Source organism: Staurois parvus, unplaced genomic scaffold, assembly GCF_062004578.1.
Source record: "Staurois parvus isolate SC_StPar_1 unplaced genomic scaffold, SC_StPar_1.0 ptg000601l, whole genome shotgun sequence".
Taxonomy (NCBI): domain Eukaryota; kingdom Metazoa; phylum Chordata; class Amphibia; order Anura; family Ranidae; genus Staurois; species Staurois parvus.
This window is the reverse complement of record NW_028318397.1, coordinates 1,654,903-1,678,631: the sequence shown is the minus strand read 5'-3', so window position 1 is coordinate 1,678,631 and position 23,729 is coordinate 1,654,903. Positions and strand designations below refer to the sequence as shown.

General features: G+C 42.4%; 1 protein-coding gene across 1 annotated transcript in view; it reads left to right on the top strand.

Moving 5' to 3' along the window:
* WDR75 (WD repeat domain 75) overlaps positions 1 to 22,726 on the top strand; it is a 163,416-nt gene extending 140,690 nt beyond the window's left edge. The window contains exons 19-21 of the mRNA XM_089692704.1: positions 1,608 to 1,751; positions 6,841 to 6,935; positions 22,427 to 22,726. Of these exons, the coding sequence (XP_089548830.1) occupies positions 1,608 to 1,751; positions 6,841 to 6,935; positions 22,427 to 22,640 (453 nt within the window). The 3' untranslated portion in view covers positions 22,641 to 22,726. The remainder of the gene's footprint in view (positions 1 to 1,607; positions 1,752 to 6,840; positions 6,936 to 22,426) is intronic.
* The last annotated feature ends 1,003 nt before the right edge of the window (positions 22,727 to 23,729 follow it).

Here is a 23,729-nt window from a genome sequence, read left to right as displayed (position 1 = left end):
ACCCTTTCTGCCCTGGCTTCCTATCACCAACTATCCTCCTTTTTTTTTTTTTTTTTTTTTTTTTCCAATGGGGCCTTGACCAGCTACAGGCTTTTCTTGGTGGGTGGCCAGTGGACTCTCCCACATTCAACACTTTTTAACCTTCAAGTCCTTTCCTACTTGAGCCTCTCTTCGGGAGGTTGCTGCTGTGTCTGGACCAATGAGGAGAGAAAGACTTGAGAGAGCTGCTACTCTCATGCACATCACTGGATCGAGATCGGGCTCATAATAATTGTAGCGATGATTGAACCACATATGTGTGTGTTGTTTGTACCTGTACTAGAACAAAGAAACACTTGGGTGAGACTGATCACTGTGATAGCCAATTACATCTTATCACAATAATCATGCGATCGAGAGGCGGTCCTTCTGGCTCCTTATTGTTAGTACTAGACCCGGAGCTGTCAGTAGCTGTCAGTCTCTGTGCTGGGATCACGCCCTCGTCACAAACACATGTATGCATATACAGTGAGGAACAGAAGTATTTGAACACCCTGCAATTTGGCAAGTTCTCCCACTTAGAAATCATGGAGGGGTCTGAAATTCACATTGTAGGTGCATTCCCACTCTGAGAGAGAGAATTAAAAAAAAAAAAGAAATTCAGGAAATCACAAAGGGGACAGGACGACTGCACTGTATTAAGGAGAGGATGAATGGGGCCATTTATTGTGAGATTTTGAGCAACAACTTCCTTCCCTCAGTCAGAGCATTGAAGATGGGTCATGGCTGGGTCTTCCAACATGACAATGACCCGAAGCACACAGCCAGGATAACCAAGGAGTGGCTCCGTAAGAAGTATATCAAGGTTCTGGAATGGCCTAGCCAGTCTCCAGACCTAAATCCAATAGAACATCTTTGGAGGGAGCTGAACCTCCGTGTTGCTCAGTGACAGCCCCGAAACCTGACAGATCTAGAGGAGATCTGTGTGGAGGAGTGGGCCAAAATCCCTGTTGCAGTGTGTGCAAACCTGGTCAAGAACTACAGGAAACGTTTGACCTCTGTAATTGCAAACAAAGGCTTCTGTACCAAATATTAACACTGATTTTCTCAGGTGTTCAAATACTTATGTTCAGCAGTGCAAGACAAATAAATTCTTTAAAAATCATACAATGTGATTTCCTGAATTTTTTTTTAAATTCTCCCTCTCAGAGTGGGAATGCACCTACAATGTGATTTTCAGACCTCCTCCATGATTTCGAAGTGGGAGAACTTGCAAAATTGCAGGGTGTTCAAATACTTCTGTTCCTCACTGTATGTGGCCCCACAGAAGAAGACCCACTTCCATGAGACCGAATATATGTGTACACTTGGAGGTTAGGGGTTAAATAAAAAGCAATTGTCGCAGCTACATCCATACACACCTTAGCAGGTATGTATGATTTATATTTTTTTGGTTTTGATTTTCAGCACTAGAAACATGTAGGCTGTATAATGTGAATCTTATTTCCTGATTGGAGTTCAGTGTTGTAATTCTGTACAGGTGTTAGCTTCCAGTATGGAGTATAAACCTTTGCAGTTATATATATATATCTTTTTTTTTTTCTTTTTTTTTTTTTTTTTTTTTTAAGATGGCTTCAGAAGAAAGTTTACCTTACACACCTTTCTACACTTTGCTTCGGAAGAAGCAGCAACAGACTCAAGATAATCCAACCTGGGACTCAGAGAAAACTCACCCTGCTGGACATACAACTCAGACAGCTGCCGTTAAAGAGGTGTTTTGTTTTTTTTTGTTTGTTTGTTTTTTTTCTTCTAGGCACATGATTTTGAAGCCTTGTCTGTCTTTTAAATATATATATTGCAGGACATACTTTGAAACATTTTACATTGTTCAAAACGATCTTCATTCTGAGATTGTGGGAAAAATGGATCACCCAGAGAGAACCCATAGAATCGCCATATAGAAACTGTCTAGCCTTATTTATTATGGGCCATTGAAGCCCAAATGAATATCTTTTTTTTTTTATCTGGCAGTGGTTCTGCCCCTTCCTCCACTGCATCCAAAACTTAAGGCTTAATTCACAAACAAGACAGCTGCCAGAGAGGTAAACCACAGTGGTTTCCTCTCTGGCAGCTGTCCGTTCTGGCTGCGGTAGAGGGCAGTGTAGTGCTCATTTCAGCACATCACATGGTTCCCTTTTTTCTCCTCATTCAACTTTATTTGAAGTGTACAAAAGTAATTTCATTCATGCCACTGTAGAGAAGCTTGCTGTGCTGCTGTATAGTGATATGTGATCCTGTACAGTGTGCTGCGATAAAATGCAGCATATCTGCAGTTTATCACAGCTCTGGGCTATGTTGAAGTGTGAATGGCACACACAGAAAACAATTGTTTTCTGCACACAGAAAACAATTGTTTTCTGTGTGTCCTTGTGGTGATCAGTGTTTTACAATGCAGTAAGTCACCGGTCACCGCACATAGTTTGTATTCAGCCTAAAGGCCATTTCAGATACTAGCATGCAGTAAAATGCATGTTTTACTGCATGTTACCTCAGCGTGTGGTAACACATGCACTGGAGTAACATTCACTTTAAATGGCACCCCGATCGCTGCACAATAGTGGCCAGTGGATAAACACACCATCGTGCACATGGAGTGTGTTGCATAAACGAAAAAGTGCATGTCCAGCTTTTCCTGCATTAAAGTGAAAAGAATCTTAAAAGAAAAAAAAAAGGCGAGCTGCATATTACCAGATTAAAAAGGGGGGCCGAGTCCCTGAAAGTTTTTAGGACAAGGCCCACCGTGATGGGTGAAGGTTGGTCCCTGACTAAAAGTTCAGGGGCCTGTGGCGGGAGGTGGAATGGGCAAGTGATATATATATATATATATACACACACCCCTCACTTTTTTGTAAATATTTTATTATATATTTTTATGTGACAACACTGAAGAAATGACACTTTGCTACAATGTAAAGTAGTGAGTGTACACCTTGTATAACAGTGTAAATTTGCTGTCCCCTCAAAATAACTCAACACAGCCATTAATGTCTAAACCGCTGGCAACAAAAGTGAGTACACCCCTAAGTGAAAATGTCCAAATTGGGCCCAATTAGCCATTTTCCCTTCCCGGTGTCATGTGACTTGTTAGTGTCACAAGGTCGCAGGTGTGTTAAATTTGGTGTTATGGCTCTCACTCTCCCATACTGGTCACTGGAAGTTCAACATGGCACCTCATACCAAAGAACTTTCGGAGGCTCTGAAAAAAAGAATTGTTGCTCTACATAAAGATGGCCGAGGCTATAAGAAGATTGCCAAGACCCTGAAACTGAGCTGGACATTTTCACTTAGGGTTGTACTCACTTTTGTTGCCAGCGGTTTAGACATTAATGGCTGGGTGTTGAGTTATTTTGAGGGGACAGCAAATTTACACTGTTATACAAGCTGTACACTCACTACTTTACATTGTAGCAAAGTGTTATTTCTTCAGTGTTGTCACATGAAAAATATAAGAAAATATTTACAAAAATGTGAGATACTGTGTGTGTGTGTGTGTGTGTATATGTATGTGTGTGTGTGTGTGTGTGTATATGTATGTGTGTGTGTGTGTGTGTGTATATGTATGTATGTGTGTGTGTATATATATATATATATACACACACAGTGGGGCAAAAAAGTATTTAGTCAGCCACCAATTGTGCAAGTTCTCCCACTTAAAAAGATGAGAGAGGCCTGTAATTGACATCATAGGTAGACCTCAACTATGAGAGACAAAATGAGAAAAAAAATCCAGACAATCACATTGGCTGATTTGGAAATAATGTATTTGCAATTTTTGGTGGAAAATAAGTATTTGGTCACCTACAAACAAGCAAGATTTATGGCTCTCACAGACCTGTACCTTCTTCTTTAAGAGGCTCCTCTGGCCTGCACTCATTACCTGTATCAATGGCACCTGTTTGAACTTGTTATCAGTATAAATTACACCTGTCCACAACCTCAAACAGTCACACTCCAAACTCCACTATGGTGAAGACCAAAGAGCTGTCAAAGGACACCAGAAACAAAATTGTAGACCTGCACCAGGCTGGGAAGACTGAATCTGCAATAGGCAAGCAGCTTGGTGTGAACAAATCAACTGTGGGAGCAATAATTAGAAAATGGAAGACATACAAGACCACTGATAATCTCCCTCGATCTGGGGCTCCACGCAAGATCTCACCCCGTGGGGTCAAAATGATCACAAGAACGGTAAGCAAAAATCCCAGGACCACACGGTGGGACCTATTGAATGACCTGCAGAGAGCTGAGACCAACGTAACAAAGGCTACCATCAGTAACACCTTACACCGCCAGGGACTCAGATCCTGCAGTGCCAGACGTGTCCCCCTGCTTAAGCCAGTACATGTCCGGGCCCGTCTGAAGTTTGCTAGAGAGCATTTGGATGATCCAGAAGAGGATTGGGAGAATGTCATATGGTCAGATGAAACCAAAATAGAACTGTTTGGTAGAAACACAACTCGTGTTTGGAGGAGAGAGAATGCTGACTTGCATCCAAAGAACACCATACCTACTGTGAAGCATGGGGGTGGCAACATCATGCTTTGGGGCTGTTTCTCCGCAAAGGGGCCAGGACGACTGATCCATGTACAGGACAGAATGAATGGGGCCATGTATCGTGAGATTTTGAGTGCAAACCTCCTTCCATCAGCAAGGGCATTGCAGATGAAACGTGGCTGGGTTTTCCAACATGACAATGATCCCAAACATACCGCCCGGGCAACGAAGGAGTGGCTTCGTAAGAAGCATTTCAAGGTCCTGGAGTGGCCTAGCCAGTCTCCAGATCTCAACCCCATAGAAAACCTTTGGAGGGAGTTGAAAGTCGGTGTTGCCCAGCGACAGCCCCAAAACATCACTGCTCTAGAGGAGATCTGCATGGAGGAATGGGCCAACATACCAGCAACAGTGTATGCCAACCTTGTGAAGACTTACAGGAAACGTTTGACCTCTGTCATTGCCAACAAAGGATATAAAACAAAGTATTGAGATGAACTTTTCATATTGACCAAATACTTATTTTTCTCCATAATTTGCAAATAAATTCTTTCCAAATCAGCCAATGTGATTGTCTGGATTTTTTTTCTCATTTTTTTCTCTCATAGTTGAGGTCTACCTATGATGCCAATTACAGACCTCTCTCATCATTTTAAGTGGGAGAACTTGCACAATTGGTGGCTGACTAAATACTTTTGCCCCACTGTATATATATGCGCGCACACACACACTATATTGCTAAACGTATTGGGCCACCTCTCCAAATCATTGGATTGAAATTTCTTTGCTACTAAATATTCCACGGTCAACTGTTAGTGGTATTTTAACAAAGTGGAAGCAACTGGGAGCAGGAGCAATTCAGCCACGAAGTGGTAGGCCACGTAAAATGACAGAGTGGGGTCAGCGCATGCTGAAGTGCACAGTGCGCAGAAGTCAGCGCATGCTGAAGTGCGCAGAAGTCAACAAATATCTGCAGAGTCAATAGCTAAAGACCTCCAAACTTTGTGTGGCCTTCAGGTTAGCCCAACAACAGTGCTTAGAGAACTTTGTGGAATGGGCTTCCATGGCCGAGCAGCTGCATCCAAGTTTTTCATCACCAAGTGCAATGCAAAGCGTTGGATTCAGTGGTGTAACGCACGCTGCCACTGGACTCTAGAGCAGAGGAGATGTGTTCTCTAGAGTGACAGACCACACTTCTCTGTCTGGCAATCCGATGTCTGGGTTTGGTGTTTTCCAAGAGAATGGTACTTGCTTGACTGTATTGTCCCAAGTTTAAAGCTTGGTGGAGGGGGGATTATGGTGTGGGGTTGTTTTTCAGGGGTTGGGCATGGCCCCTTAGGTCCAGTGAAGGGAACACTGAAGGGTCAGCATACCAAGACATTTTAGAGAAATTCATGGTCCCTACTTTGTAGGAACAGTGTACAAAGCAAAGTCCATACAGACATGGATGAGCAAGTTTGGGGTGGAGGAACTTGACTGGCCTGCACAGGTTCCTGACCTCAGCCGGATAGAACACCTTTGGGATGAATTAGAGTAGAGACTGTGAGCCAGGCCTTCTCATTGGACATCAGTGCTTGACCTCACAAATGCGCTTCTGGAAGAATGGTCAAACATTCCCATAGACACACTCCTAAGCCTTGGGGACAGCCTTCACAGAAGAGTTGAAACTGTTATAGCTGCAAAGGGTGGGCCAACTCAATATTGAATCCTACGGATTAAGACTGGAATGCCATTCAAGCTCATGTGCGTGTAAAGGCAGGTGTCCCAATACTTTTGGCAATATAGTGTATATCTTGTTCCAAATCTGAGGACATATGATCAAGCAGGTTATGATGAGGTGGACTAAAAGGAACCAGAAAGCTCCCTATTTGCATATCTCACTATGCTTCATACTGGTTCATTAAGGGGTATTTGTTTCCTTTTAACCCACTTCATAACTTGTCTGTCCATACTTTGCCAGTGCTCCCCAAGCCTTACCCCGTAGAAGCCATTAATTTCAAGCACTGCATTGTTGAAGGCCAATAAGCCTGAAGTAGCTCCTACTTGGTTTGTGCTAAAAACCAGTGGCTCTGGGTCATTGACGCTAGGGGCATAAAGGAATGTTCTGCATGTCTTCACCCTCTGTCCTAAAATGAGAACTAATCTTATTTTTGGGATTTGCAATGAAAGTGAGACATATATATTTTGTTTCAAAAAGGCTCCAATTTTCTTTGTGGTGGTCTGATTCTGATGGTAGCAATGTCTACGTCAGTGCTATAATTGTGCAAATTTTATTTGACTTATTTGTTCATTTCTATTTTTTGTTTCTAGCTTCTTCTTAATACTCCAGCTCATGTACTTCCACCTCCATCCGTTTTATGTAAAATGTTTGTGAACTCCTTATTGATTGCCAAGCCGAATAAATGGTAATTATCTAATTTCTACTAAACTATTGACTACAATTTGATGTTCCTACATGCTGATACTTTAGGTACAGGGTATAACACCATAGTTTATTAATACTTTAAACAGTCACAATTACCTCAGTATACTATTTCAAGTTCCTTCACTTGGAATTCTCTGAATGTTATATTAAAGTGAAAGTCTATTCTAATCCTGAACCTGCTCCCACCCCCCATTCTACTCCCCATATTAACGAACATGTAGTTGAAAGATGTGTATACTCACCTAATAATGGTTTGCCCTGATCCAGTCACATGATCTCAATGGCCGGCTTCAACGAAGAGGAGAGATTGCTGACAACAGCTGCAGTGCCTATGCGTTGACATCACCCGTAGGCTTAGTATGGAGCATCCGTGGTCAGTTGTGCTTCCTCTACCCAGAAGCCGGCACTGGGACCTGTGACCTGTGACAAGGCTGGATCTCCCAGGGAATAGGTAGGTATAAACATCTTTGCACTACAGGCTAGTTAGGAAAGGGCTTTGAATGAGGTTGGGAGCAGGTTCAAGTTTAGAGAGGCTTTGAATGGACTTCTACTTTAAACATCTTCTGTATAGGTTGTAAAATGTAGAGCATGCATTACTTGGTGTTATTAGACGATACTGCAAATGCAAGATAGTTTGAAGCAGATGTAGGTAATGGTTTGTGTATTTAGGTAAATCATAAACAATATACAGTGGATATAAAACGTCTACACACCCGTTAAAATGTCAGGTTTCTGTGATGTAAAAAAAATTAGACAAAGATAAATAATTTCACAACTTTCTCCACCTTTAATGTGACCTATAAACTGTACAACTCAATTGAAAACAAACAGATCTTTTGGGGGGGGAAGTAAACATATAAAACTAAAATAATGTGGTTGCTTAAGTGTGCACACCATCTTATAGCTGGGGATGTAGCTGTGTTCAGAATTAAGCTATCTCGTTCAAAATCATGTTAAATAGGAGCCAGTACACACCTGCCATCATTTAAAGTGCCGCTGATTAACCCCAAATAAAGTTCAGCTGTTCTAGTAGGTCTTTCCTGACATTTTTTTTTGTCGCATCCTACAGCATTCTTCATGTGTCTGGGCTTATGGGGTAGATTGGCAAGACTGAAGCCTTTTCTTACGAAGAAAAACATCCAAGCCTGGCTAAATTTAGCAAAAACACATCTGAAGTCTCCCAAAAGCATGTGGGGAAAATGTATTATAGTCTGATGAAACCAAGGTTGAACTTTTTGGCCATAATTCCAAAAGATATGTTTAACACTGCACATCACCAAACCCATAGTAAAGCTTGGTGGTGGCAGCATCATGCTTTGGGGCAGATTTTCTTCAGCTGGAAATGGGGCCTTAGTCAAGGTAGAGGGGATTATGAACAGTTCCAAATACCAGTCAATATTGGCACAGAATCCTTCAAGCTTCTGGTAGAAAGCTGAACATGAAGAGGAACTTCATCTTTCAGCATGATAACGACTCAAAGCATACATCCAAATCAACAAAGGAATGGCTTCACCAGAAGAATATTAAAGTTATGGAATGGTCCAGCCAGAACCGAGACCTGAATCCGATCAAAAATCTTTGGGGTGATCTGAAGAGGGCTGTGCACAGGAGATGCCCTCGCAATCTGACAGGTTTGGAGCGTTTTTGCAAGGAAGAGTGGGCAAATATTGCCAAGTCGAGATGTGCCATGCTGATAGACTCATACCCAAAAAGACTGAGTTCTGAAAGTATTATTCAACCATATTATTTTAGTTATTTATTTTTATTTCCCTTCACCTAAAAGATTTCAGTTTGTTGTTCAACTGAGTTGTACAGTTTATAGGTTACAGTAAAGGTGGAAAAAGTTCTAAAATTATCTATCTTTTTCTCATTTTTTTACATCACAGAAACCTGACATTTTAACGGGTGTGTAGACCATGTCGACTGTAAGCATATATGTGGGCATGCATAAAATGTAGCAGTTTCAATTATATATGTATTTGTACGGCTTAACACCTCTGTATGCATTATTGATCAGAATTTACCCATGGCTCTGCCATGTTATCAGCTGTGTCCAATCACAGCTGGTCACATGTAAATAAGAAAATGCCAGTTATCGGCATTCCTCTCCTCACGAGCTGTCACGCTGACAGCTCGTGAGGAGAGGAGAGCCGGTAATCGGCATTACTTAGAGGGGACATGTACACTGATCATCAGGGCATTGATGATCAGTGTGCCCTGATGATCAGTGTAGCCCCCATCAATGCCACCTGCCAATGCCCAATCAGTGCCACATATCAGTGCCTACCAGTGCACTTCAATGCCACATATCAGTGCCCATCTGAGCTGCCTTTCAGTGCCACCTAACAGTGCCAGTGAGTGCTGCCTATCAGTGCCATATATGAGTGCTGCCTTTCAGTGCCCGTCAGTGAAGCCTATCAGTGCAGCCTACCAGTGCCCATCACTGCAGCCTCATTAGCGCACATCAGTGAAGGAGAAATATCACCTATTTACAAAATTTTATAACAGAAACTAAGAACAACTTTTTTTCCAAAATTTTCAGTTGTTTTTGGTTTGTTTAGCAAAAAATCTAAAAAACCCAGAGGTGATTAAATACCTCCAAAAGAAAGCTCTATCTGTCTCAAAAAAAATTATAAAAATGTCATATGAGTGCAATGTTGCATGACTGCGCAATTGTCATTCAACGTGCGACAGCACTGAAATCTGAAAATTGGCCTGGGCAGGAAGGAGGTATAAGTGCCCGATAGGCAAGTGGTTAAAATAACTACTAGCTTAAGTGTACTTAAAAACACCAGTAAGGATATTTACAAATGTTTTGGGGGCACATTAAAGCAGAAGGAAAGGCTATCTGTCTGACATTTACAGAACTTTCATAAAGTGTTCACCTTCTCGTTTTTCAGTTTTGTTATGCTGCAGCCTGATACTACAGTTGTTTAAATACGTTCTTTTTCACATTTAATCTACACTTCATACCCCCTAATGACATAGTGAAAACAGAATTTCAGAAATGTCTGCGAATGTATTTAAAAAGAAGAAAAAAATGATTTATCACATGTTCTTAAGTATTCAGACCCTTTACTCTTTCTACCTTGTTGAAGCACCTTTTGGCAGCAATCACAACCTCGAGTCTCTGATGCGACAAGCTTTGCTCATCAGGATTGAGGGATTTTTTGCCTTCTTTGCAAATCCTCTCAAGCTCAGTCAGGTTGGATGAAGATGAAGACCCGTCAGTGGACAGCCATTTTCGGGTCTCTCCAGACATGTTCAGTCAGGGCTCTGGCTGGGCCACTCTTGGACATTCATAGAGTTGTCCCTAAGACAATCCTGTGTTGCCTTGGCTGTGTGCTCAGCATCATTGGAAGGTGAACCTTCGGCCCAGTCTGAGGTCCTGAGCGTTGTGGAACAGGTTTTCATTGAGGATAACTGTAGTTTGCTCCATTCAGTATTCCCTCAACACTGAACCTTCTCACAGTCCCTGCTGCTGAAAAATATTCCCACAGCATAATGTTGCCACCACCATGCTTCACTGTTGGGATGGTATTGGGCAGGTGATGAGCGGTGCCTGGTTTCCTCCAGACATAACATTTAGAATTGAAGCTAAACGGTTCAATCTTTCATCAGATCAGAGAATATTTTTCCTCAGTCTGAGTTTTTCAGGTGCTTTTTTGCAAACTCCAAGCACGCTTGTACTGAGGGGAGCTTAGTCTAGCCACTCTCCTATAAAGCCCTTATCGGTGGAGGGCTGCAGTCATGGTTGTCATTCTGGAACTTTGTCCCATATCCGCACAAGATCTCTAGAACTCATTCAGAGTGACCATCGGGTGCTTGGTCACCTCTCTTACGATTAGCTCTTGGAAGAGTCCTGGTTGTGCCAATCTTATTCCATTTGAGAATTATGGAAGCCACTGTGCGCTTGGGAACATGCAGGGGTTTTTTTTGTAGCCTTCTCCAGGTCTGTGAGGGGATGGACGCTGCTCAACCCACCCCAGGAGTCCAATGTTGAGGAATGGCCTCAGCTGCCATTCTGTCCACGACCGCTGACACGTTTTGCCCCACCCATCGGGGCTTGGTCACAGAGGTCAGATCTTCCCCAGATCAGTGCCTTACAATTATCCTGTCTCTGAGCTCTGCAGGCAGTTCCTTTGACCTCGTGGCTTTTGCTCTGATACAGTATACATTGTCAGCTTAGAGAGAGATGATTGTTTTCTATACCCACTGTATTTTGGTTTTTCCTTTTTCTTTCATTTGCATACATTTCTAAAATTATTTTTTGCGTTTTTCATTATGGGGTACTGAGTGTCGATTAATGAGAAAAAAAGGAATTTAAACAATCAGGCTGCAACATGAAAAAAATTGAAAAATAGTGAAGGGGGTCTGAATACTTTATGAATGGCACTGTACATATTATTGCCCCATTTCACTCCATGGCACTACATACCCTTTATCGCAGATCACTGTGTAAATACCTTTTTTTCACTGTTTTATGCATGCAAGTCACATGCTAAAAAGCTCTGGGTTATTTTCCTCTCTAGTGCAGCTGTGGTGGGTGGAGACTCTCCTATTCAACAACGTATAGAGCAGTGAACACTGGTGACATCTCTGTTGTTAGTCCTCCCTATTATAAAAAGGAGCCAGAGCTCTGTGGTTATGTGCTTGCATGTATAAAATACAAAAAAAAGATATTGAGATTAAGACCCATGGAGAGAAAAGGGAAGAGAATTAACTGATTCAAGCTTCGGAAGGTTTTACCCCCTTAATGACTAGGCAATTTTTTGCTGTACCGCACTGCGCTACTTTTAACTGGTAGTTGCGCAGTCATGCAATGCTGTACCAAAACAAAATGTATATCATTTTTTACACATAAATAGAGCTTTCTTTTGGTGATATTTGATCACAGCTGAGTTTTTTATTTTTTTGCGATATAAAGTAAAAAAATACCGAAAGTTTAGAAAACAATATTTTTTGCTGCTTAAAAACCTATTCAATAAAATCAAATGTCTTCATAAATTCTGGCCAAAATGCATTCTGCTACATATCTCTGATTAAAAAAATAAAAATAAAAATCCCAGTAAGTATATATTCATTGGTTTTGCGCGAACGTTACTGCTCCTGCAGACTATGGGATATATACTGGAATTTTTTTTTTATACTATTAATGGTGGTGACCAGTGACTTATATTGGGACTGCGGGAGTGTGGCGGGTGACATTAATTCAGTGATACTATACACTTTCACTGTACTAATGACACTGGCTGGGAAGGGGTTAACATTTAGGGCAATCAAAGGGGTTAAATGTGTGCCTAACTATGTGTAAAGTTGCTGCTTTTACTAAACAATCTCTTTAAGTTTTTCATCCCTGCACTTACAGATTAATCCCTCCTGTACAGAGCTCTGTGTTTATCAACACATCTTTGGGTTGTGAACGTACGCATCCAATCAGCAGGTCCCGGTCATGAATCATTGGCTGGGAGTTGTTGACAGGTTCCCTCTGAGTCCGAAACCCCCGAAAGTAGGCAGCGACTTACCCTTGTGTCACTGCCTACAACTAATGCCCGTACCGTGCCTACAGCTGACGCAGTACGTTGCTGGCGGGCATATATATGATTTTGTATTTCCGGGGAGGGGGCATGCTCCGCCTTACCCGCGCCGCCATTGGTGGCTTCAGCTGTCGATAACTGGGTTCCAGACAGAGATACCCCGCCAGCGATCGCCGAGGTAAACTGACAGGAGAGGTCTGTATGTAAACAATACAGATCTTTCCCCTGTCAGCACCAGCACACTTACACAGTAAAGCACACACAGACAACACAGTAAAACAGCACAGTTAACCATTTGATCGTCCCAGATGTTAACCCTTTCCTGTCCAGTGTCATTAGTACAGTGTCAGTGCTTTTTTTTATTAGCACTGATCACTGTATTAGTGTCAGTGAGGATGTCAGTGACAATACGTTCCCCCCCAGTGTCAGAATGCCCAGTGCAGTCCCGCTATAAGTCGCTGATTGCTGCCATTACTAGTATAAAAATTTTTTTTTTAAATTTCAGTATATATATATATATATATATATATATATATAACCATTTGTAAACGCTATAACTTTCACGTAAACCAATTAATTTACACGTATTGGGATATTATTTCCATTTTTTATTGGATATGTTTTATAGTAGAAAGTCAAAAATAGTTTTGTTTTTAGTTTTGTCAGAATTGTCGCAGAATTGTTTATAGCGCAAAAAATAAAAACTGCACAGGCGATAAAATACCACCGAAAAAAGCTCCATTTGTGGGGGGAAAAAAAGGACAGAAATTTAATTTGGGTGCAGCGTTGCATGACCGCCCAATTGTCAGTTAAAGTAACGCAGTGCTGTAACACAAAAAAATGGCCTGGTTAGGAAGGGAGGTAAATCCTCCAAGTGATTTAACATTGATTTGTTTGTAGTATCCTATCATGCTACTTTAAGGAGAAAGTGCATCCACAGAATTATTTATACAAGTCTCAACTAAGATATACATTGTAACAGGCCTGTTAATGGCAGAAAGGCCTGCAGACTTTAGGATGTCTTGAGGTTGTGCACCATTTTAAAGGGTGCCTTGACTGAAAAAAGGTTGAGAAACACTGTGCTATAGGCAAACCAGTTACTCTGCCTAGTATCTTAGGAGTAATAACCTGGTTTCTTGCTTGGACCTTTTGGGTCCATAGTCTTTTTTTTTTTTTTTCCTGTGGAAATCTGCAATCAACAGCCGGACGGGGCGACAGGCTGGATAATCTAGATCCAGTAGTCACCCCAGTCTGACTACACTCGCAGACCTTTAGCTACCTGCTGGGTCAGCTGCAACAAATCCCATACTGGACTGGACCCAGAGACATTTAACTCGCAGGAGCACATATGACCGGGCATTAAAGTCCATGTCACAGCGCTACCCTCCCGAACAGCTACCCATTTCAAGCCTCTCCTGCTACTGGGGGCTACCTTTTGCTTCCCTCCTGCCTTGCCCCCCCCCCCCCATTTTTCACCTCACCCCCCCTCTTTCACCCCTTTTGTGCTGTGTTCCCCTTCGGGTGGCTCATTGTACAGTGGTTGGAGCTGGGGATCTCCCTTCTTTCTTCCTGGCTGAGCAGGTGAGAGAGCCCACCCTGGCTGTCTGTTTATGCGAGCCAGCTGCAGAACAGGGAGATCGACAATATCTCCTACAGTATACTGGGTATCTGTAGTCATGGGGAAAGGGCGGTGCTTTTTTTATCATGTTTTGGGGGGTACCCAATGCTTTTCAGGGTGACAGGCTTCTGTGGATCCTGGTAGTGGTGGCCTTTTTGCCAAGGTCTGGCAGACATTGCCTAGAGGTCTCTGGTGGTGGCCATTTTTGGTGCTACTATTTTAGGCTGCAGGCATTTAGCTTTCTTTAGGCGTGGAACACGGTGGCCATGTTCTAGTAGCCCACTGGCGGCGGCCATTCCATGTTTACCTGAGCTCTCCTGTGTGCTTGTGGACAGTTCTGGGTTCCTTTTGGTCTGGTGTGATCTCCACGTGGCAGCCTTCCTCCTGCTCTCTTGCAGTCCTGCAAGATACCCTCCTCTCTGAGTGGTGGACCGTTTTTTTTTTTTTTTCTGGTGGGATTTCCTGGCGGTGCCTTCTTCCCTCATGGAATCTCAGGATAACACCTCCCCATCTGAACCCCTTCTGAAAGTGGCAGGCCCCTTCCTGGGGGCCCTAATGGTGCGATCCCTAATCTTTCCGACAGTGAGGATGAGTCCTCTGCAGCTGTCTCTGTGCAAAAGCGCTGGTGTTCGCACTTACAGTATTACCCCAGTTCAGGAAACTTTAAAAGTTGAAGATCACTCTGGAGATGCTGAGGACATGGCTGTTCCTTTTTGTATGAACAAACCACCCTGAGTGGCTAAGGTGTTTTCCTATCCCACTTATTTTGACAAATTCATTTACAAAGATTGGGAATGACTGACGTGCCCTTTTGTGGTCCCAAAGCACATTTCCATGTATTATCCTTTTTTTTGAAAAAGTTGACCTCCCCTCCTCTCATGGATCCCCCTAGTTTGACGATTAATGAGACATCCCTAATTCTGGTGGAAGAGGTTTCTTTCTTTAGGAATCAGATGGACAGGAAGGCGGAATCGGTCACCTGCATGATGTTTTCCATAGGGTTAGGGTTGTCTTCGCTGGTTTGCATTCCCATGGATCTCACTTCTTTCTGACAAATGCGTCCACAAGCTGATTGTGCATAAAACAGAATTTTTCTTCCTGCCCCCCAGAGTGGTCCTTTCCAGTTCCGGTTTCAGAAAGGTTTCAGGGGTTTTACTCCAACCTGTTTGTTACCCAAGAAGGAAGGAAAAGTGCGCCTGATTCTGGACCTCAAGGACCTGAATTGCTACATGAGGGTGCAGAAGTTCAAGATGGAATCCATCCAGTCTATGGTGGCCTTTCTTCATCAGGGGGATTTCCTGGCCTCTATAGACATCATGAATGCGTACCTGTGCATTCCTGTTTACACTGGGCACCACCAAACAATTCCTATGTTTTTTATTAGGAAAGGCACATTATCAGTTTCTGGCACTGCCCTTTGGTCCGTTTTCCACGCTTTGGGTTTTCACCAACTTGCTGGTCCCGGTTCTGGCCTTGCTGAGACCATGGGGGATTGCTGCGATTTAGTTATCTGGACAACCTACTCCTGAGAGTGGACACTCACTCTGCCCTGTTGGACGACTTGGCGATAACACTCTATACCCTGCAGGACTTCAGGTGGATCATGAATGTCCAGAAGTCCACTCTGACTCCGACCAAACGTATGGAATATCTTGCTATAACTCTTGATTCGTCACATGCCAAGGTGTTTCTTCCACTGGCTAAGCCTTGGAAGTTTCAATTTGTCTACTGATGCCCCACAAACGATCCTCCATCTGCTCATGCATGCAGGTTTGAGCTTGATGGTGTCCACCTTTGAGGTAGTGCCATATGCTTAGTTTCACACGAGGGTCCTGTAGAAGGCAATCTTGTCCAAGTAGGATAAGTCCCAGACATCCTTGGATGCCCAGATTGATTCAAAAGACCAGAGTACCTTTGGTGACTGTGGTCCCCTGCCATTCGAGCAGGGAAGTCATTCGTTCCTGTACACTGGACTGGGATCACAACGGATGTGAACCTTTCTGGGAGGGGGGGTTTCTGGGGTCAAACTCAGCCCAGGGTTTCTGGATGCCAGAGGAATATTGTCAGCTAATCAATGTTCTGCAACATTGAGCAATCAAGTTGTGCCTGGAACAGTGGGCAGGGTTTCTTGGTGGATGCCCGGTCAGGATCCTGTCAGATAATGCCACAGTGGTGGCCTATGTCAACCACCAAGGCGGGGCAAAGAGTGCGGCAGTGGCACTGAAGGCTCACACATTCTCCAGCAGGCGGAACGCCATTTACTGGCTCTGTCCGCTGTACACATTTCAGGTCAGGAAAATTGTCAGGCGGACTACCTCAGCCAACCAGAGATTGATCAAGAAGAATGGTGTCTGCATTCGGACAGGTCAGATCTGCCAACGTTTGGGGCACTCAGGACGTAGACCTCCTGGCATCTCGTTTCAACAGGATGGTATCAAGGTTCATGTCAAGGGTAAAGGATCCCTTGGCTGTCGCGACGAATGCCTCTACCCCATCTTCTGCACAGGATAGAGGCCGAAGGAATTCCTGTCAATGTGGTGGCCACAGATTAGCCTCGTCATCCCTGGTACGCTGACGTAGTGTGGCTTGTTGCAGACGGCGTTTGGCTGTTGAAAGTCAGATTCTGATCGAGGCTTGTCAGGGTCCCGTGATCCCTACCATACAGACGGTACAAAAATCTACCTCTAAGAAGATCTACCATTGCACTTGCAAGGCCATCATCTTGTAGTGTGAGGCTGTGGGAGTCCATCCTTATTCATACTCAGTGGCTCGGTTTTTGGCCTTTTTTCAGTGGGGAGTGAAGTAAAAGCTTGCCTTAATGTGGTTGTAAACCTCAGTTGTAAAATCTCAACAAAGCACAGATATCTGTAGTGTTTATCTGTCTATCTCCAAAGCTCAAAGTGTTGTTTCTCTCAAGTGCTCTATTCCTCTGTTTACCAGCATGAGTCCCTTCTTACAAGTTTTCATGATACATGGGATAAATTTGTGTGTGTGGGAGGGGAGAGCTCAGCAGACAGCTGGTCTATTAACAACATATTTCCTGTGTGCTGTGTGTTGGTGGGGTCCCTTTCCTCCAATCAGCTCTCATAAAGCTCTAACTGCAGCTCCCTGTCCCCACCTCTGTGATACTGGCAAATGCAGAAGGATTTTATCTAAAATCAGCACTTTTCATGGGGTGTAGAAAAGTGAAGACTGCAGATAGACATGTACAACTTTTATGGGGGAGGATTTGTTTCATCTCTGTGAATCACCTGAGACTATTCACTTCACTGGATATATGTGATTGTTTACAGCCACTTTAAGTACTATTAACCTCCCTGGCGGTATTCCCGAGTGTAGCTCAGGGTAAAGTTTCAGCACCACAAGCGGTAACCCCGAGCTACACTCGGGAATACCCTTCAGCGTTGCTCCAGGATCCCTTCTGCACTTACCTTGTCCTGCGCTCCCGCGATGTCCCCCCTGCAGCGTCCCCGGCCGATGCCGGCATCTGTCTTCCGGGTTCCGTTCCCTGCAACGTCAGGATGTACGAAGATGGAACTGGCGGGAAATTTACAAATGTTAAAAAGTGACATTCACTAAATACACTAAAATCACATAGTATAACATTACTGTATCAAACCATTTCACATACATTTTGTCCCTAGTGCTTTGTCCTGTGCCCTGCCTGCATTTTTACTGTTCTTTCTGCCTTGAAACTGAGAAATGTCCATGGCGTCCAAAAAGCGTCTCTTTATGTCAAAAGCGGTTTTAGGCCAGCTAGAGAACAGCGATAGTAAATTAGAACTACTTGCAGAATTGAGTGATGATTCGTGGGGAAATTCGTCATCAGACACTGAAAACGATTTTGCGACTTTACTCAGTGATGTAGGAACTTGGCGCTCTATTTCAGATTTCAGTGTTTTTGGTTTGATTATATTATTGAATTAAATGTATTATTATATTATTATTTTTTATGATTAAATTATAATTTATGATTTCGTGTTTCAAATTTTAACCCGGGATGTTTACTAGACTCTTGTTCGGACAGATTTCAGTGAGTTATTCCTACAAATTACAGGCCTACAATAAAAAAAACTACATATTTCCATGCAAAAAAAGTACCGCTTTGAGCACAGATATACTGACATAATCAGACCGCTAGGGAGGTTAAAGGCCTGGTTTCTGCCCATGCGATTTTCTTTCAGAGTTCCTTGTCCACACACTTATTGATCCCTACCTTCATTCAGGGGGTTCGACATGTGGCTGCACCAGTAAATTCTCCTTTGACTCTGTGGGACTTGAACCTGGTCCTTTTTGGTCCTTCAGAAGCCTCTGTTTGAGAACATTTGGGATCTTTCCTTGCTTACACGATCTCAGTCACCTTTTTAGTGGCTCTCACTTCTGCGCACAGTGTTGGGGCTGGCGGCCTTGTCCTGCAGGGCTCCTTATTTGGTCTTATGTGAGGATAAGCTGGTTCTTTTTCCGTGTCCTTACTTCTGAAGGGGGTGTCTGATTTTCATTTGAATTAGGACATTGTCTTGTCTTCCCTGTGCCCATTGCCCTCACACCCTAAGGAGGTTTCATTGCATTCCTTGGATGTGGTTCAGGCAATTCGGGTGTATATTTCTTTTACAGCTTCTTTTTGGAGACTGGACTCTTTGTGGTCACGGACAGGCCTCCTCTGCCACCATCTCTAGGTGGATCAGGCAGAGGGTGGTTCATCAAGCTTATAACATTAAGAGTCAGATTCCTTCCTTCCCTGTTACAGCACATTCTGCCAGGGAGATTATTGCCTCCTGGGCGTTCTGACATCAGGCGTCAGTGTCTCAAGTTTGTAAGGCTGCTCCCCGGTCATCTGTGCACACTTACTAAGTTTTATGAGGTGGACATGTGCGTCTTCAAATGCTTCCTTTCTGTAAGCTGCAGTTTGAGTGTTTCTATTCCATCCCTATGGTCAAGAATAAGAAGAGCCTGTGTCCATCAATGAACAAGAGAGAAAACTGGATTTTTTGTTACTCACTGTAAAATACCCTTTTCTGAGATCATTGTTTGGTCTTCACCATAGTGGAGTTTGGAGTGTGACTGTTTGAGGTTGTGGACAGGTGTCTTTTATACTGATAACAAGTTCAAACAGGTGCCATTGATACAGGTAATGAGTGCAGGACAGAGGAGCCTCTTAAAGAAGAAGGTACAGGTCTGTGAGAGCCAGAAATCTTGCTTGTTTTAGGTGACCAAATACTTATTTTCCACCATAATTTGCAAATAAAATCTTTCCAAATCAGCCAATGTGATTATCTGAATTTTTTTTCTCATTTTGTCTCTCATAGTTGAGGTCTACCTATGATGCCAATTGCAGGCCTCTCTCATCTTTTTAAGTGGGCGAACTTGCACAATTGATGGCTGAATAAATACTTTTTTGCCCCACTGTACATCTTGGCCTAAATTTATGAAAAACAATTATTTTTATAACAGAAACAAAGAAAATCTTGTGGTTTTTTTAAACTTTTCGGTCTTTTTTTGTTAATAAAAATAAACCCCAGTGGTGAATAAATACCACCAAAAGAAAGCTCTAGTTGAATGAACAAAATGATAAAAATTTAGTTTGGGTACAGTTTTGCACGACTGCGCAGTTGTCATGCAAAGTGTGAGAGTGCTGAAACCTGAAAATTGCCCTGGGGGTAAAAGTGCCCGGCGTTGAAGTGGTTAATTTACTTTGGGCCACAATATTTTTATATTGGCATACTTGAGTAAGGGGAACACACCTCCAAAACTCATTGTCACCAAGCCTACCATGGAAGCTTGATTGAAGAGTGGCCAACAAGACTACAGGCTCTTGTCGGGAGTATGTGTAATGCTTATCCCAGTCTGCCTGCACAGTTTGCAAAGGTTGTTTTGAGGCACACAGTTTCTCTGGCCAGGATCCTTTTGTAACCCATGTAGGATTGTTGAAAGTGCTCATCTGATTTGGCTAATGTGAGTTCATTTAGTTTTTTTTGTTTTCTCAGTTAATAAAGCGTTTTACACTGTTTGCACAATTATTAGGCAAGTTGTATTTTTGAGGATTAATTTCATTATTGAACAACTACAGTGCTCTCAGTCAATCCAAAATGTTATTAAACATCAAATCTGAATATTTAAGCAAGTAAGTGACGTTTTGGCTATCTTAAGAGAATATCTATGTGTGCACAATTATTGGGCAACAATTAGTGTGCAGAATTATTTTGCAACTAAATGAAAAACATAATTTTCCCATTTCACTTGTTTTCATCTGTTAAAGTGAGAATAATAAACATTTCTGACATTTCAAAAAAAAAAAAAAATCAGTGACTAATATAGCCACCCTTCTTTTCAATAACAGTCATAAGAGTTCCATTCATGGAGTCTCTCAGTTTCTTGATCTGTTGACTATGAACTTTGTGCAGCAGCAACCACAGTCTCCCAGACACTGTTCAGAGCGGTGTACTGTTTTCCTTCACTGTTAATCTTCTGTTTAAGAAGGGTCCATACATTCTCAATAGTGTTTAGTTCAGGTGAGAAAGGGGGCCATGTCATTATTCTTTCAGCTTTAAGGCCTTTACTAGCTAGCCACGCAGTGAAGTAGTTTGATGCATGCGATGGAGCATTGTCCTGCAGAAATATCAAGGTCTTCTTGAAAGATGCAGATTTTTTTCCTGTACCACTTCTTGAAGAAAGTGTCTTCTAAAAACCGGCAGTAGGTTTGGGAGTTAATTTTGAGTCCATCTTCAACCTGAAAAGGTGCAGCTAGCTCATCTTGAATGATACCAGCACATACCAGTACCCCACCTCCACCTTACTGGCGTCTGAGCCGAAGTGGAGCTTTGTGCCCGTTACTGATCCAGCCACGGGCCCATCCATTTGGTCCATCAAGAGTCACTCTCATATCATTAGTCCATAAAACATTTAAAAAAAAATCTGTCTTCAGATATTTTATGGCCCAGTCTTGACGTTTCAACTTAAGGCCAAGGTAAGGAAGGCTGAAATCCGACCACCACTGAACAAGACACTTGTTTCTGGGAATGCCAAGTAGATTGCAGTTCTGGAATATGACAGCACTGGAGGAGAATGGGTTCCTGGTCGCTTACGTTTGATTCTTCTCAAATCTTTGGCAGTTAATTTGCTTCTTTTTTCTCAACACGTTTCTTGCGACCCTGTTGACTACAATTTCTACAATTTTTTTACTTTTTAGAGTCAGTTAAATTTCTTTTTTGGCCCATTTTGCCTGAGGAAAAGAAGCTGCCTAATAATTTTGCACACCTTGATAGAGAGAGAAAGCCGCGGGGATTTCAAATCCCCAGACCTGTGAAGCAGCTTTCTCTTTTCTTCTTGCAGCGATGACCGTTCGGGCTAGACTGCATCTGATTGTTCAGCGCCGTCTATGTGACGCCGCTTTCTCTCCTACCGCTGAGAATATGGAGCATCTGCCTCCATAGTATACAATCCCCACTCTCCGCTCAGCATGGGATCCCTGCAGGGAGGCTTCCTGCACCACTCCTGTGTTACCTCGGGCATAGGTTCACACAGAAGCTGAAGGAAAACTGCATACGATTTGGATGGGAATCGCATTCCTATTCAAATTGCATGTTAGTCTTTGCTGTGCAATTTGTGTCCATACATTTTTTAGTAACGTAAATCGCACCGCAAAGTATCTGTAACAGCGAGTACTTGACCGAAAACATCTGTACTCGTACTTGCCGCTTAAAAAATCTGTATCAGTGCATCCCTAATGGAAACAAATACTTTTAATGTTTCAGGTTTTTGGTGATAATACTTTTCTTGACTCCTTGTAAGGTAACAATTTTCTTATTTGGGTCCTCCGATAAAAAGTTCAAGAAGTCCTAGCCCAATTTATAATGTATGTGTTTGTTGCTTTAAGTATTTTTTCATGTAAGTGGGACCTGTTGCTGAACATAAGGATTGCATGTGCATTAATGCAAAGCATAATGTGAAGGGAACATCAGGTTTTGCTTGCACATGCCATTAGAAATTAGGCTTGTGGTAGTATTCACTGATCTGTCAATTGTTCTTTCTTAAAATGTGGGTGGTGCTTCTATAAAACTTCAGTTATTTTATTCTTATTCTCTGTTGCTGACAGTTCCGAAAACCTCCTGTCTGCTGTGTTTCTTATGGGTTAAATGCCCCTTCAAATTGCCGTAATTATTGGTACATCGTCAAATACTAGAAGTGTGCAAAATGCTTGAGGGTCCCATAAGTCCTCCAAAATCTTTGGGACAGTAGTTAGATTACAATTTTCAGCAAAATTGGATTTGTCTAGCCTTACAAGATTGTAACCTTTTAAAATATGGTATTTTGCTACAGCCCAGAGCCGGTGAGCAAAGAGGTAGAAATGGAAAGTGAAAATGCAGATGCTGATTCAGATGAAGATCTGCAGGAAACGGCAGAAAGTCAAGATCCTGTTCCCTCTATTATCCCCACCAAATATGCTCAACTATCCAAAGCCCAAGAAAAAGAACTGAAAAGGATACGAAAGACAGATTTCAGCTGGGTATCAGCTTTGTGTGAAAATGTATAATGCAGGCATTTTTATAATTGTATTTCATTTAAAGTATATCTTTTTCAATAAATTTATAAGGAAATTAAAGAGTTATGTTATCTTAATATTGCAGTTGCACTCTTCCTGTTATGCTCTCTGTCGCTGTGAATAATTTTTTTATGATCAGGGATAGATATAGATATATATATACGCGATATAGAAAGTCTACACACCCCTGTTAAAATGTCAGGTTTCTGTGATGTAAGAAAATGAGACAAAGATAAATCATTTCAGAACTTTTTCCACCTTGAATGTGACCTATAAAGTGTACAACTCAATTGAAAAACAAACTGAACTCTTTTGGTGGGGTAAACCTAAAAACCTAAAATAATATGGTTGCATAAGTGTGCACACCCTTAAACTAATACTTTGTTGAAGCACCTTTTGATTTTATTCCAGCACTCAGTCTTTTTGGGTATAAGTCTATCAGCATGGCACATCTTGACTTGACAATATTTGCCCTCTCTTCCTTGCAAAAACACTCCACAGGGGATCTTCTCCCCGCACCTGTTGTCACAATTGGAAAATAGCGCAGCTATGCAGGGCTCCGCCCACATGGCTGTATTGTTTATTCACAAAGTTTCCTGTGAATGAATAGACTACAAGCACCGTCATCCATTGTGGCTGGTGAACTTTCTTGTAGTTTATTGATCTTCCTGCTCTCAAGTAATTGCCCGGCTGTACGAGGTAGCTATCCTGAGTCTGCAGGAGTCTGACATTGCATCCGTGATCTGCTGGTTGCAGGTGCAATGCTCTGCAGGCTTAGGGGAAAAAAATGCAAATTTTTTTTACCTGCAAAAAATATGCATTTGTTATTTATTTTTCAAAAGGTGAACTTATCCTTTAAAGTAAACCATACCATTCCTCTTGCTATCACATCTAACAAGACTTTTTCATAGGGGCTGTTTATTTCTCTTTTCGAGTCAAAAAAACCTCCATATAGCAGCTGTAAATTTGTGTAAAAATGTCCTTTTTATTTTTTTATTTTCTTTCCTCTTCTTCATCTTTCCTTCCACATTGATTGGAATTCTTTTTTTTTTTCCTGATCCCCCACAGCTGCACAAACTC